The following is a 16,583-nucleotide window of genomic DNA, read 5'->3' as shown; positions in this document are numbered from 1 at the left end:
GATGCATGTGCAGTTGAGTTTCCTGTGGACTAGTAAGTGGAAGTGGCACATTGCACACATTTGCACATGTGCACGATAGCATGCACGCACACACATGCACATGCGAGGCAGACACACACACACACACACAGACTGTAGGCATCCTCCTTCCCCCTCCTCGTGCCCCTGAGCCTGACAGTCTGGACATGGAAGATATCAGAGAGTGGGAGAGGCATGAAAACACAGACTCAGGCTCTGAGTTAGATCAGTGTGTAGCCGTGAAAGTGCATTTGTAGGTGACAAAATGGCGATGTCAGAACAGCTAGAGTCTGAAGGAGGTAAGTCTGTCTTGCTGACCTTTTCCTTTTTGCCTTTCTCACAGCTGACGAGGTAACAAAAACCTCTGAGGTCAAATAAAACGGTCGAAAAGAAGAATTTCTGATTTATCTTTTATTTAAAAGCAAGAACTAGTACAGCATATTTATACCAAAATGCTGTACAAGTTCAGTCTCTTACTCTCTTTTTATTGACTTTAACAAAGGTCAATTTAAACAGGTTGCACTTGTGGGTTTAAAGTGTAGGCTTAGTGAAAACACCATGTGTGTCCGCTTTGAGCACTTATTATACATGGCTTTATGGCTTTAGGTGTGAATGTTTAACTGCAGGAAAATGAGGCAAGCTGACGAAGCGAGGGTTGGGCAGATCTGTGTGAGTGTACCCGTGTGCCTCACTGGTTGGGGTGCTGGTTGAAGATAAGGCTGTCCCTATGCCTGAGAGCAAAGGAGATGGTGTGTGTAAGCCCTTCAAGCCTTATCCTGACACACCTCCCACCCCCACCTCCTCTCCAACACCCCACCACACACACATGCACTGGGGATTAACCCCGTCATGTACCATTTCAATGGGTGAGCTTGGGGAGACACACACACACACAGGATTAACCCTTGTGTGTCCATTTCCATGGATGTTTCTTAGCCTCTCTCTCTGGTTGTGTCAGCAATGATTGCTCATGTTGCCATAGTGACAGGGGCCAGCCAATGTAAGATAGGCAAATCCACATAAGTCACCCACAACAGACACTCTTAGCTACAACAGACTACACCTCCCCCTGGTACTAGACACACAAAGATGCTGCCAAAGGACTGACAGCAGCCTCGTGAGCTGTGAAGAGCTCATGTCACAGGCTTACCATGGTCAAACCAATATACATAAAGTCAGCCCGGGCATCTTTGTTGCTGGTCGGGTGAGAGACAGGCCTTATAGAGGCTTATCCTCTCTACATGCCTGGCTCTGGGAGACAGTGCACTTCACCATACTCTGGATTTCATACATCAGAGTCTACAAAGAGGTTCATATTTGAGTTGCTGTCTTCATTTTGGGCATATAAGAGCAGCAGATCCCGGTGGGATAGATGTCCAACAAACAGATCCATCACTTGAAAAACATACACAAGTATTTTAAATGTATAAATGGAAAAAAGCATAAAAATAAAAATACAATAAAATGTATTACACCTAGATTCAGTGTATCAAAATGCCGGCATGAATTAAAAAATATAACATAGTAATAATAGTAAAAAGAAATCTGGATGAAAATGTGAGAATAATGTTTAAAAAAATGTGCAAAAATTGCATCTTTACTTATATCTACTGCACACATTTAAATGACTTATAAGTAACTGAGAATTAGATTATTGCATTAAAACTATCATGTATTATATCATGTGTACAATGTAATAAAGAATCATGGAGCAACATGTATACGGGCACACAAACTGCATACCACTGCAAATACACCCCAGTGCAAGTCTGGTTCAGGATAAAATATTACACCATCAGAACAACAAATGGGATTTTAAATATCAGACAAAGGCAGCAAGTCATAACCCACTGAAATAACTTGTTTAACTGATGCTTGAAGTTTAAATTGTTCTGCATACCAAAATGTGTAAAAAGAAACTTAAAAAAAAATCACATTTCTACTCATGTCCGCTTTGGTGTATATATTTCCAGTCATTTATATGTGTTATCTATAGTGCAGTTAAAAGGTGAAGATGAATGTAATATTAATAATGATGATGATAATAATAATAATAACGACGCTGATGATAAATGTTATTATAATGTTGCAATAATGTCATATTACGGATCAGCACCAGTGTTTAGTCTCACTCCCTCTGTGAAGACCTGTTTACTGAGCAGCTCGCAACAGCGGCTTAATTTATGAATAAATCATTTATGAAACATTGTTTTCACTCCCAGTGTGCATGGGTGGTGTATTAATGAGAACCGTGTTCGTGCTGGTGGCTGTAACAACCTAAAGAGTGCAGCAGGAAGGGAAAGTTCTTTAGTGGGTGAAAGGAAACTACTTTACATCCTCGATATGGGATAATCTGTCTTTTCTGTCCTTTGGGGTTAGATGCTGTAGATCAAATAGTTTGCGTGTTAGATATGACGCTTGCATAAATATGGAAAAATTGCTGTCCTAATACTGCTTGTTCTTTTTATATCACAACTTTGGACATATGGGTGAGATCTCTGCTGGCTGTGATCTGAATATCTGATTATTATTTGAGGCGATTTAAGCAGATTTAGAAGCCTGTGGGATTCTCCTTTTGGCTTAGTGCTTTGTGTGTGTGCGTGGATCTGTGTGTGTGCGCGCAGACTCAGAGAGGAAAAGAGGGTATAGAGATTCCTGATGTTAGGGGATTTACTCGTCCACCTTGGGCAGTTCAGCATACAAACTGAAAGGCAGAATTAACTGACAAACTTATTCTGCTGTCTTTAAGTGTAAATTTATAAGATCTTGGTGTACTTTTGACCAATGGGACTGCTCCACTGCAAATGTATGTGCATCACGTTTGCATCCTGCTTGGGCCCAGGGTCTTGGTTGTCACTGCCTCAGCTCAAGCTGATTGCAGCAAGCCTATGTTCACTAATTAGGTAAACATGACAGCCACTTTGCAGTCAGCATGATCTTTGTCTCCACGCTCATCTCCACTGAGTTGCATTAGGACAATTCTCATCTGTGTCAGTTACAAGGAAGGGATATGGGATGCAGGGAGGAGGAAGGGAAAAATGCTTACCAGACAACCTTTATGTGCAGTTGTGCATTAGTGGGGGGAGGAGGAGCAGAAGTGGGAGAGGGCGGCTGGCGGTGCTGGGCAGAGGAGAGAGGAGCAAATGCATTGCAGAGGGAGAGGAGGAGGAGGGCCTACAGCTATTGTTCATGTCCTCCCGTGAACAAAGGGCTCATCGGGGTCCATATGTAAACCCACAGCAGGCTTCAGCCCACTGACAAGGCCTCATGCGGGACAAAACATAACCGACCGACTCCCGCAATTTAGGCCTTATTCCGTTTGGAGGAGATTTTTTTATTGATCCAATTCAAAGGGACGTATTGTGTGGGTACGTTGCGTCCAGCCAACCGCCGTCCAGCGGGCCTATCCGTTTTTACGCACGGAGCGTACACACGGTCTATCAGCACGGATCTGTAAACATCAATTTTCTGATAGGACTTCTTTGCAGGTAAAGGGTCGCCTTTCCTCCAAACACACTACTCGACTCTAACGTTTAGCTTTTTTAACGTTTACAGTTGGTGTAGGAACTGCCGCCGGTGTAATTGCTCCTCTTTTTGAGTGCTTTTTCGTTGCGAAGGGATTTAACGCTAAGGCGTTAGCAGGAAGGCTAAAACCAGCTAACTGGTTACAAACAGTTTTCAGGCTAGCTGACGTTAGCCTACCTTGCAGGCCTACGAGGCAGTGTTGTACACAGTCACCGTCGCTGTGGTTGAGGGGATCGGGATTATGTATTGTGTCTTGTTTGTTCACATAAATGTATTGCTTTTCAGATTATTATTGTTTGGCGTTTTGTTGTTAAGCTCGCTCGAGTCCCGTAAAAAATTTAGCCTAGCTAGCAACTATATGCTAGCTTGGTGCCATTCTAATTGCCTTTGTAGCAACTCTACATCCAATCTTCTTTAGCAGTTAAATTTATGAAGCATAGATGCCGAAATAACCTAAACCGGTGTCACTTTACGTTCAAAGTTTAACAATGTGGTTCAGGTTTATCCGGCTCACAAATTCCGTTTGGATACTTGTCCCTTATCTTGTCCCTTGTACCAATCATGGTGGCAGTCTTGAGTGGCAGGAGTGCACAACCACGACAGGTTATATCCCCATTTAGAGGAGACGTGATGTTGGGTGGATTTTTGGCGGCTGAGCATGAAGAAAAGTCAATAGTTGAGTGTTTTTTGGCATCCGTGCCAGTTTGACAGATGATCTGCTCTAAAAGTTTCTGTCCACAAGCAGATGTGTGTATTTTTAATGTGTATGTTTCTGTCGACATTGTGTACTGTGTGCTTGTAAAAGAGAGGAACACGATTCCCAGTGGAGGAAGTGGAGTCCAGCTGATGTGATTGTGACTGCCTGTCATTAACCGCTAACGGGAGAGGAGAGGAGCTAATGGAGCTCTCAACAACTAATGGACACACAAAGAATCGATTATTTATTTATTTATCTGTCTTCTGGTGGTGCATCCAGCCCATAGCATAGTGTTGCACATAGTAAACAGCTTGTTTTTAACTCGATTTGAAGCCAGGGTTTCAAATAGATGAGTGTTTTATTGCCTTTTCTTTTTAACTTTTTAGAAAGATGGAAATGTTTTATGGCTCTATACTCTTTACGGAAAACTTTTTTATTAATTTACCTCTGGGTCTGTAAAAGCTGTGATCGCTGCTGTTATTCACAACATATTTGAATGCAATTCCTCCTTTCACTAGAATGGATTTCATAAGGATGCATAGATTAGTGATTTATAGGAACAACATCCTAATGTGTGTGACTTTAAAGGTTAGGCAGCCTCTGTCTGCCCACCTCACCACAGTGTGTCTGCAGATATGTGTTATGAAGTGTTACTAGTACTTTTTACTGGTTTAACTGTTTACTATACATCTTACGTCACTGTGTTCTCATTTCATAACAAACTTTCCTCTGAGACAAGTCCCCCTCTTTGGTTATATCTTTCCTTCAGACATACAGTGACATAAATATGTTTAATATGCAGAGACACCACAGAGAGATATGAAGGAGGTGGGGCTTCACCATGGTGACGCAGAGGTCGTGACCCAGAGGCCGCCACGCCTGGATGGCCTTTATAAGAGAGCCAGGCAATTAGAGTAGAACAGGGACTGGATCTTTATGTGTGTGTGTCAGTGTCATCAGTATGTTTTCTCTTGTGTTTGGGGTTCCTTCTGACTTACTGTTTAGTACTTCATGGTAAGGCACCAGTTTCTATGGTAGTGCTGCATGAGGCTTCTTCCATTGTGTTGTTTTATATTTTAATGCCCCAAAAATGAGCCATTCAGGGAAGACCATGGAATGAGTGCAGTTAAAACTGGACCATACTGGTTATTTCAGGCTGATTAGGCATCAGAGGTGTAACAGTTCTCCACTTTTTACTTTGGTTTTCAAAAAAAACAATTTTTAGCACAGGTCCAGTTATTCAATCATGATTGGATCATGGACCAAAAAAGAAACTATGTATTTATGTATCGCCGCTTCAGTTTTTAGCCAGATAATCTTTAAACCTGACAACTTTACCATACTAGCATGCTTCAAGTAGGTAAGGCAAGATCTGATGCCGTATCGTGGGCCTTTGCATCTTTTCAATCTCAGTATTACAGATTCGTACAGCCCTGTTCGACATCATCATCTTTGGTTTTGTTGGTTTTTTTTCCATAACCTCAGCTTTATCAATATTGAAAAGTTTACTTTTTTTTCAGTTAATAAATTTTTTATCTTTATCTTTTGTGTCTAAATTTGGCATGCTTACTATACACACGTCATGTTCTCCGTCAGGTCACAAGTTTTCATCTGCCATAAGTTAAATATAATAATGTATATTACAAATATATACGTCACTTCTGTTCCAGGCTGTTCCTCCAAGTCGTTCAAGCTGTACTCCCCCAAGGAGCCCCCCAACGGTAGCACTTTCCCCCCTTTCCACCCCGGCACCATGCTGGACAGAGACGTGGGGTGAGTTTAATTTCTGTGCTGTGTTTGTAAAGCTTGCCAAAAATTAGTCTAGCTGACTGCTTATGGGGCCAACTGTGTTGTTTTTAAAGTATGTTTTCTGTTAGCTGTCAAATGTTTTTCAAATGCTTCTGTGCATTCAAACTGTTGTCGCAAAGTTTTTGCAGTGCGTTTACAATAACCTTACAAGTTATCGACTTAAGTAGCATTATCCTCACTTTAGCTGTCTCAGCTCCGCTCTACAAACACGGCGAAGGAAATCTTGTATCTTTGCATAATTACTTTAAGCCTTTAATTTAAAATCAAACCAACAGATAGAAATCCTCCTCAGTCTGTTTTCCCACGTTTTGTGAGGGATCAGTGTAGCCACTCAATGCTTGCACATTCATTTCAAAGTGTGTAGAGAGATGAGCACATGCAGTAGGTGTGACTGTGAGCACATCAGTGTTGCAAGAGTGTGTTATATTAGCTGAAGCTGGCGTGAAGCGTGAATTTTCCTGGGAAATTTTAGTTCAATATTTATTTAATCCATCCATTTTTATTAGTTACTTATGGTACTTACGGGCGAGGGGGCACAGCCTATCCCAGCTGAAATGGTCAATCACATAGCAACACAGAGAGATGACACACTCACGTCCCCATCTATGGCCAATTTAGTCTCGCCAATTACTGTAAAATTCGTGTCTTTGGTCTCTGGGAGGAAGCCGGAGTACTCAGAGAGAACGCACACAGGGATTGGGAGAACATGCAAACCTCAATTAATAATTGAATGCATTATGCTTTAAAAAAGCATCAAGCCTTGAGATCATCTATTGGCATAATAATGTAATAACTGAGTGATGCTACCTTCCAGTATCAGATCCTAAATATAAGCCGTTTTTCAAAGTGTTGCATACGTTGTACAATATTACCACGCACTGGTAAAACACCTTTAATATATGAAGGTTTATTCCTTGTATTTAAGTAAAGGGGGGCCCGCTGATCTTCTGTCATTGAGTGAACATTTGCATCAGTACTGCTGTAATCCAGAGTAGAAAAATGTTATTCATTCATCGTTTACGCCACGAATTATAAAGGCAATTACCTGCTGAGCTACTGTGAGCAATGTTTAAACTGTTAACTGCTGTATGAGGTGAAAATTTACAGCCAAAAAATTGCATTGAATTGTGTAGCTCAGTAAAGTTGGAGAATATCGTTGTTTTTTTAAATTTTGGTTGTTTTTCCACCCGTTGTCATTTTGCAATAAATAAATAAATGAATCGGCTGCAGTTGTTGATTGTGTCTGTGCATTTGAGAATTGATATTTACCGTCTCATCCAATTTTTGCCATGTTTGGCTCATGTCCCGGGGTTGTAAAGGCAGACTAGCTCCTTGAGGAGAGCATATTAGCACTATAGCTGAATGTAATAATGTCTCTGTCTCCTGTTTCTCTACAGCCCCACTCCAATGTACCCTCCCACATACCTGGAGCCAGGAATAGGGTAAGACTACATTGTTTCCCATTATTCCAGGCAGGTTTAAAAACCGTAGTAATACAAATACAGATAAGATTGTGAGATTTTTTTTCCCTTCTCTTAATTGCCTAGAGATCTTGCAGTAAGACTGTAAACCTCAACTGGGTTAAACCCTGCTAAATCTAAAGAGTCTATGAGAGCTGTAACCCTACTGCATTTTGATGACTGTCAGCTTTTGTGTTCTTTTCAATTTGTTTCTTCCAGGAGGCACACACCATATGGCAACCAGACAGACTACAGAATATATGAGCTCAACAAACGACTACAGAACTGGACAGAGGTTTGTGTGCATACACAGCCACATACATTGACGCTAAACGCCCCCAAAAAGGTGTTTAATGGATAACTTTCTCCTCTCTACAACGTAGGAGTGTGACAACCTGTGGTGGGATGCATTTACTACAGAGTTCTTTGAGGACGATGCCATGCTGACCATTACTTTCTGTCTGGAAGATGGACCCAAACGTTACAGTAGGGAGCTGTTTGAATGACACAAATCAGATTCAGATTTTCAGAATCAGGTTTTTCAGATTCAGATTTCTTCTTACAGCAATTGGCCGGACGTTAATCCCGAGGTACTTCCGGAGTATATTTGAGGGCGGTGCCACTGAGCTCTACTATGTACTGAAACATCCCAAGGAGTCCTTCCACAATAACTTTGTCTCCCTCGACTGTGATCAGTGCACTATGGTCACACAGAATGGAAAACCCATGTTCACACAGGTGTGTATGTGCAGGGGATGGGGACAATGAGGTATTGGGGACAAATACAGCTGGTACTTCTAAAAACTGATATTTAAAGATGAAATTTCTGTCTATGTCCATCAGAGTAATTCTATTTCGAGACAAAAGTTGAAATATGGAGATTAAAGTTGTTTCAAGAAAAATGGAGTCGGTGGAATCTTCATAATTAACTTTAGTAAAAAGGAAGGAAACAATTTCTCTTTTAGCACGTAGACGTCAAAAAGGTGGTGCAGGAAGCTGCAGAAGGAAAAATAAAAACACTCGGAAGAGTGGATTTGCACAAAATGTAATGGCTGGCAGTGGACAGATGCAAGGATATCAATAGTTCCACCCTCATCCAATAAAGTGGATGTATGCTGTATCACAAGACAGTTGATCAATTTGTTTCACCAACTCATCTAAATAAGGCATTTTGGAAAGGGTATAGAAATCTGTCTTGAAACAATAACTGTAATCGCCACATTTTGACTATTTCTCATCTTTAATCTCGAAATTTCAACTTTATTCTCAAAGTGATCAACATGTTTCTTTTCTTAATTTGGCCCTAATACTCAATAAGATGTAAATTTAGCTTCTCTCACTTTAAGGCACTTTTCATCTGATTGGCTGTCCATTACAAACAGCAGATTGGAGCATCTGGGTTTAGAGCCGTGTCCCTGAAATAAACGTATCAGGAATATTTCCTCTTATTAACATACAGATACATAAGTTTAGAAATAAAATAAAAAATAATAAAACCGATTGTGCAGATCAAAAACTGGTCGTCTCCTCAAGTTACCTGCATGCTACCACAGCATTAAGGACGTGGTTAGTTGCCGTTTTAATCAGATTTTATGAGTGTTTCGTGCATTCTGTCGTGCACAGAATCTCTGTCCCAGGCTCTCCGCAAGTGATTATTAACTTGGTTGACATTGCATTGATGATAGATGTGACCTTCTCTTTCCACCTCTCTCCACTCTTATTTTGAGTATAATTACTGTCCCAAAAATGGAAGGCAACATGCAGCTTTGTTGATCATGAACTTGGCTCATATCATTGTCCTTTTCTGCAGACAACGTAGGGATTTGTTCTACTCGTGTAGTGAGAATCTGATATTCTGTATAACAAGAATTATTTAAAAAAGTATTTTCGAAAAATTTCTTAATGAATTCCCTGCTGCAAAAAACACTAATCTTTAAATGTGTAAACATGTACCCACTCCTGCATAGATTCTATTCGTCTCTCTTCGGTTGTGTACTAACTCCAGTTCTCTGATCTTCTGCAGGTGTGTGTAGAAGGGCGCTTGTACCTGGAGTTCATGTTTGACGACATGATGAGGATAAAGACGTGGCACTTCAGTATCCGACAACATCGTGAACTCATTCCTCGTAGTATACTGGCCATGCATGTGAGTGAATGCAGAGGAAGTAGGAACCCACACCGGCACACGCTGTTTGCTAGATTTCTAATCTCCTTTCCATATGTTCCAGGCCCAAGACTCTCAGATGCTGGACCAGCTGTCCAAAAACATAACAAGATGTGGCCTGTCGAACTCCACCCTCAACTACCTCCGAGTGAGTACAGTACATGTGCAACATTTGGATTTGGAAAAATGTTCTTTCCTTGTGTCTTGATCGTGGTCCAGATGTAATTTCGTAAGAAAACATTTCCATCTCTGAAAACTTTACAGGATGTTAAACAGTTAATTAGGGACATTGAGTAACCTGCCAAACAGCAGCATATGTTATATACAGCATCACTGAGTAGAGTGAGAAGACTGTTCAGAGCAGTTCCTGCTTTTAAAGCACTTTGAATGATTACCTTCTGGTTTATAAATGAATATATAGTTTGTAGTCAAGGTGTGTACAAACTGGAGACTTTATTTTTGGATGCTTTACAGATCCTGTGGGGTGACAACCAACATAAGCACATTGTGTTCATGTACAGTAAAGATACAAGAATGGTTGAAATGGTTTATTACTAAAAACTGACCCTGTATGTAGAGCGTTTTTGACTAGTAGTGTCTCTGGAGAGCAGTGCTTTGCTTGAATCTCTTGTTTTACAAGCGTGAAGCTGCTGCTTGTTGACAGGAACCTTTAAAACTTTAAGGGGATATTATAAGTCATGATCTTGGCAACATTTTACCAGCATCTATGTCTGCATAATTTACATTTCATTCAACAGCTATTTCCCCATTTGCTTTTAAAAAAAGGCTCTTCATCCTCTACCCGACTGTGCAAATAATCACAGCTGTTTATTAAATTTTGTGTGTGAGACATGAGAAAAATACTGCCTCTTTAGTTATTGGTGACATCCCCTTGCAGAACAGTAATGCTTTAAATGTTCTTGTATGCTTGACAAACAGGCCCAGTTGGATACTAGCAGGCTGTTTGTTTTTCTGCATCTGGCGTGCCTCTCATTTTAAACACAGCACGCAGCACCACCTCACATCCATGTGAAAATTGATTGGAACATGAGCTTTAGATGCCTCTGTAGTGATTAAGCCACTCTAACGTTGCCGCGAAGTGATAACAAATTGTTTTGCTTGATGTTTTATCCCATCGCATTGTCTGATCTCAAACTTTCAAGTCAACCAGTGATGCTAATAATGCTGAACACCAGCTGATAATGCTGGTAATAAATCAAGCGGAGCATCTCTAATTACCTTGAAAAATGGGTAATCACTAACCTGTGGCATCTCCTCTGTTCCTTCCTCTAGCTGTGTGTGATTTTGGAGCCCATGCAGGAGCTGATGTCCAGACACAAGACCTACAGCCTCAGCCCCAGAGACTGCCTCAAGACCTGTCTGTTCCAGAAATGGCAGAGGATGGTGGCACCACCTGGTAGGTGAACCGCATGATTAGATAGGACACGCAGACACGTTGATATGTGGTAACTGGATGTGTAACTTTCTCTCTTTATTCCTTATCTGTAGCTGAGCCATCAAGACAAGCCCCTAACAAACGGCGGAAGCGTAGGATGTCAGGCGGCAGCACCATCAGTGGAGGAGGAGGAACTAACAATAACAACAACAACAAAAAGAAGAGTCCTGGTAGTGGCTTCCCACTGTCCAGCCAAGTTCCGGTGAGTGCTCTGGTGCCATCTAGTGTCTATCATTTGAGCAGACATTATCATTTTGCTCTTTGATAAACTGCTCCATGGATTTGCTAAGGAGAGTTCAGATAATCGTGGCAACAAAAAAGCGGGACTCAATAAACCAAAGTCATTCTGTGTACAAAAATATGAGGACTGACTCAGATTCTGTAATCCTAACCCTAACTAAAACACAGTTGAAACATCTTGTTACTGACTGAGCTAGTAGAAGTACAAATGTCACTTTTAAACCCTCTCATGTTTTTGCAAACACCTCATCAGGGTTCATTCTTGTTTTGTTTAACTGTAAGATAAACTTGTGCCATTTAATGCATTTTTAATATAGCCGGGAAAAGTTACTAATAGCAACCCAGGAAAATAAAAGCACTGTGCTATGACTTTTGGGTGAGTTCCATACTTTCATTTTCATGGTAGAAAATGTATTAATTTTCTTTAAATTCAGTTGTTGTCATTAGTCTATAGCCATTACTTTTGGAATTAACATTTTAGATGTTGCTTGACTGTAATCAGGTCAGAGCAAGTGTTTTAACAGTAAATACATCTTTATTATTAACAGCTGGTTGGTCAAAGTTCCTGCCAAAACTACAGCAGGTGCAAATGAGAGGTGGCTTTACAGGGGGGGATTCAGAGGCACTAAATGCATCGCTTGTATGATATAAAATCGTATGCCATCTGTTCTAAGATATTCATGTGGTCTGATTGTTGTGCTGTTTTGTAACTCCGTAGGATGTGATGGTGGTGGGAGAGCCCACTCTGATGGGAGGGGAGTTCGGCGACGAGGATGAGCGTCTGATCACACGGCTGGAGAACACACAGTTCGACGCTGCCAATGGCATAGATGACGAGGACAGCTTCAACAACTCTCCGGCGCTGGGCTCCAACTCGCCTTGGAACAACAAGGCTCCTTCCAGCCAGGAGAGCAAGAGCGACAACCCCACCTCACAGGCATCACAGTAGAGCCCAGAGCCCCGCATCCTCAACCTAACCCCTCCCTGTCACTCCTAGGCCCCCACCCCACCTCAATAGCCATGACTGCAACAGTAACAGTCCATCATCTGCTCTCCAATCCAAACACCACTGTAGCGCTCAGATTCAAGCACAGGTAGCCCGAGGGGGCTCGGACTGTTTTGCCGAGCTGGAGGAAGTTTCACAACTTCGATTATTGCGGTGACTTCCTGATAATTAGGCACTGTGTCCCACCTCTCGCTCCCTTTTCGTCATTTCATAGACAAAAAGTCCCATCTGCTCTTGCCAATTTTCAGTTTTGGATGGCAACCGGGTAGCACGAGTGATGATTTAGTCCAGGGGAGAACTGTGCACGCTAAAGTATCCATACTGAAGTTCACATGTAGGAACAGGTGGGGTGGAGGGGAAGGTGGCAGTCGGGCTTCAAGATGGTGGCGAGTCGCTTAGGGACGACTCGTCCACTCCTACGCTAAACATGCCTCTGGATTCTGGTCTGCTCTGCTGATGTGCGGGTCGCCCATAACGTTTGTTAATAGAGTGTGTGTGTGTGTGTGGGTGTGCGCTTGCATGCGTGCGAGTGTGTGTTTGTGAAAGTTTTGAGAAGAGAAAAGCAGCAGCGTGAGTTTAATGGTGGCTTTGCTGAAGCAGATGGACCAGGATTTAGAATCGGTATGTAAAACCATTTGAAATGAACACACTAATAAGAGAGGTGAAATGTGGCACTAGGGAAACATCAAACACACAGACGCGTGCGCGCACACACACACACAACCACACATAATGATCGAAGGATTTTGAGTCCCCCTAGTGCCCAAATATCTCTGATTAGACTACAGTGAATGCAGTCTTTCAAACAGAACATTGACAACACACACACATGCACAGTCTTACACACACACACACACACAGTTACACATTTTAAGAGTTTTTATACAGTATATATTTCCCTAGAATGTTTTTTAATTTGTATTAAACGCCTTCATTTCAATTGTTACTTTTTTATTTTCTACCAATACTGAAAAAGCTACAGACCAAGGAGCAACACAGGACTTTTATCCCTTCCCCCTCTAAAATATATTGTTTTTATCTTTTATGTTTATAAAAGAGAAATACTTTAGTGTGGATGTTTTTATTTTGTCTTTTTGTTCCTTTTTTTTTTTTTTTTTTTCCTTTTGAGATTTGAATTTTTGTGTATTTGTGCTTGTATATTTAAGGTAGTAGCAAAGTTCTGTCTGACTGTAATAAAATGTATTCTTACTTAGATTTACCTAAAGCCATCCCAATCTAATGTAAAGAAACAAAAATAGGAAAAAGGAGAAAATTCATGAACCCGTCCCCTCTACCTTCCCACCTGCTCTCTTTCCTCCTCCCTCTTTTTTAAAAATGTAAATTACAACTCCCCCTGGGGGTACAATGCCACCATAGAGAGATGGTTTTACTGTTTATTTTCTTTAATTTATTCAGAAATTCAGTCATGTATTCATCTATACAGAAAGTGATTTTTTTTTTCACTTAACATTCACAATTTTGTGTATTACAATTTGATGTCAAGTGAATGTGCTCGCTGAACTTTAGTTATCCGGTGACTTTCATGTTTCGTCACTGGCTAAACAGATTTTTTGTTTTAAGAAGTTTTCTGTCTAAATTGTCTTTATTTGTATTCATAACCAGAATCATACACATCTTCTTAAACCAGCCTCACATTGAGTTCAGTCTGCATATTTGGTAGCAATGCTGAGTCTGTAAAGTCTAATAAATGAACAGCTGAAGCTCTGTCATTGTTTTGTACATTTCCATTTTGTTACTGTTGAATCCAGCAGCAGTTATGACTGAGTTTGAATGGTGACTTGTACCTTCTCCAGACCCTGTAGGAAAATCATTGTTTGATATATATTTTTTTGATTTGGTTAGTTTCTGCCCTTGATAATTAATGTATGGTACCAATAAAAAGATACATTTTCACTTTAAAAAACTTCTTTGTAGTTGATTGTACTAAATTTTACACTCAAAGCTTATTTAAGCCAACACTGTTTTTTAGTTGCATGTTGTGTCCTTTTGGCTTACATAATTTTAAACAACATTATGTAGTGCATATTTCGCAAACACAAAACAGCTTAAACCCTGTTGCATATCTGGTTACTGTTTATTGAAAGCTTATTTTTGGATAAAACTTACACACTTTACTTTGTGTGTTACATAGACTGATCTGCTTTCATCTCAAGACAAGTGAGACCATATAAGCTAAAAAGCATAAGAAAATGACTCATCAAACACATGATCAACTGCCTGGTTTAGGAAAAAGTGCAGTTACAGCAATATGTTTCATATTTTCCGCTTTCGATCACAACTCGAAGACTAAGCGGCATTAGATTGCTGTAAAAAAAAAAAATGCACTGGAAAAACAACAACAACAATGCCCTTTTGTGCAAGATTACTATTTTAAAGAACTAGAGGCGCTAACTGGACACTTTATTGGGTAGGTTCTCTGGTATATCACGTTATGTAACTTTATGTTAAATTACCTAGAACCTGGAGTATGTCCTCTCTGGAAGTCCATAAAAATGCACCTTCTTGAATTCCACATAGGAGGTGTTGATACTCTGGGTTTCCTTCATGTAAACTGCCTTTAACAGCCTCTCTACATGTTTAGTATGCTGTTTACTTTTGTGGCGCAAGAATAAAAAAATAATTTAGGAACGGTAGCAAATTTTTTTTTGTAGTTGTCAATGTTAAAAACCCTCCAAATCTTCAGAAGATTATTTTGCATTAGTGAAACATCTCAAAAACAAAACAAACAAAAGCAATGGTTTTGAGTTTTCTGCATACAACAATCATGAACCCGTCCTCTCTACCTTCATACAGTAGCCATAGATGCCCGGGGTGAAAAACAGAAAGCGTTGATGACAAATATTTTTGTTGCTCTCCTGCCTGTCTCCTCGGTAGTTTATGAATTATAGTACATCCCTCTGTTTTTTCTGAAACAGACCCTTTAGAGCGCAGCTCCTGTTCTAGGAGCCAGTGTGAATTTGTCTGTCTCACAGGCTTGAAGCTGTCCTTCTGGGTGTCCAAAGCCTGCAGGTATTCTGCCCTACCGGGTGGTTAATGGCTGTCAATCAAGTCTACATGTGCCCTGAAACACACATCTACAATAACATTGATGGGGAGAAGAGAGAACCAGTAGGCTTCTGACACCAAGGAACCAGAGATGTTGCCCTTATTGGTGAGACAGATTTCATATCTGTTCAGAGTGGCAACCAACAGTTCTGTCATTCAGGTTTCATCATCAGTCCTTTGTTTATGTAACAAAACCCCCCAAATCAACATCAATAATGTGCCTTCTTCACCCATTCAGTACCAAAAAGCTTTGTTTTTTTCCAAATTGTTTCCACTTGTATTTACAGAAGTGAAATCAAGAGGCTCACTGTGGGTTACCAACATCCTTCAGACATTTACATACACCCTGCCTACCTACCATCATTATTTTTAAACAGGTATTTATTCCTCTTATTGTGCCACATGGTACCTTCACAGCTATAAAGGCTATCATTTGATCTTCTGCCGGGTCAAAGAGCAGACAGTTGGGACACAATAGAAGATTTGGGGAGAGTCAATTGTCTTTGTAAGTCCCAGCAGAAAAAATTATGTATGACTAATTGGGACGATGCACAGTTGGGAGACCAAAAAACAAACAAACATGTGCTGGAACCAAGGCCCTGAGCTGGCCTGGTGTTTGGCTTTGCAAAGTGTAAAATGGGCTGCTGTATTAAAAAATACTAGTTTGGTTTATTTACAGAAACTCTACATGTGAAAGTTTTGCGCCTTTCTACTGTATTCTTTTAATGCACATCAAATGTGCATTAATTTACTTAATTTAAAAACTAAAATATTATTTTTCAAACTGCACTTATTTTTTTGGGACATCTCAGACTTGTCTATATAATAATAGAAAACAATTAAAAAAGAAATAATGCCCTCTGCTGCCTGAAAAGTTTTAAGACAATGGGGTGTGAGGTGTTTTTATCCCATAATTATGGAATGGTTTTACTAGCGTAGCCCACATGAAATCAAATTGACATGTGGATGAAGTGAAACAAGTCTGACAGACACTCATGATAGAAAGAATAACATATGTTAAAGAAATTAGTAATAACGAGTAGTTAGTCTTTTGCGAGGCTCATTGTTTGCAACAGGCTTAATTATAAATGACTCATGAATAAAATGAATCATTATGCTCTATGGCAGGATAATTATGAACT

The 16,583-nt window shown here is 40.4% G+C and overlaps 1 protein-coding gene across 2 annotated transcripts; it reads left to right on the top strand.

The window, feature by feature from the left end:
- The first annotated feature begins 227 nt into the window (after positions 1 to 227).
- On the top strand, positions 228 to 14,299 carry ldb1b (LIM-domain binding 1b). 2 transcript variants are annotated; one of them, XM_082535212.1, is made up of 11 exons: positions 228 to 317; positions 5,911 to 6,013; positions 7,447 to 7,491; positions 7,729 to 7,804; positions 7,893 to 7,995; positions 8,075 to 8,247; positions 9,533 to 9,655; positions 9,738 to 9,821; positions 10,967 to 11,090; positions 11,183 to 11,331; positions 12,088 to 14,299. In XM_082535212.1, the coding sequence occupies exons 1-11, from the start codon at positions 284 to 286 to the stop codon at positions 12,316 to 12,318; spliced, it is 1,245 nt and encodes a 414-aa protein (XP_082391338.1). In that variant the 5' UTR covers positions 228 to 283; the 3' UTR covers positions 12,319 to 14,299. The 2 variants fall into 2 exon arrangements, with proteins under 2 accessions (XP_082391338.1, XP_082391339.1); XM_082535213.1 differs by lacking the exon at positions 228 to 317 and adding an exon at positions 3,250 to 3,506.
- The last annotated feature ends 2,284 nt before the right edge of the window (positions 14,300 to 16,583 follow it).

Source organism: Aulonocara stuartgranti (genome assembly GCF_965226115.1).
Source record: "Aulonocara stuartgranti genome assembly, chromosome: 6".
NCBI classification, from domain to species: Eukaryota; Metazoa; Chordata; class Actinopteri; order Cichliformes; family Cichlidae; genus Aulonocara; species Aulonocara stuartgranti.
Note: the sequence above shows the minus strand (reverse complement) of the source record. Positions and strands in the feature narration are given on the sequence as shown.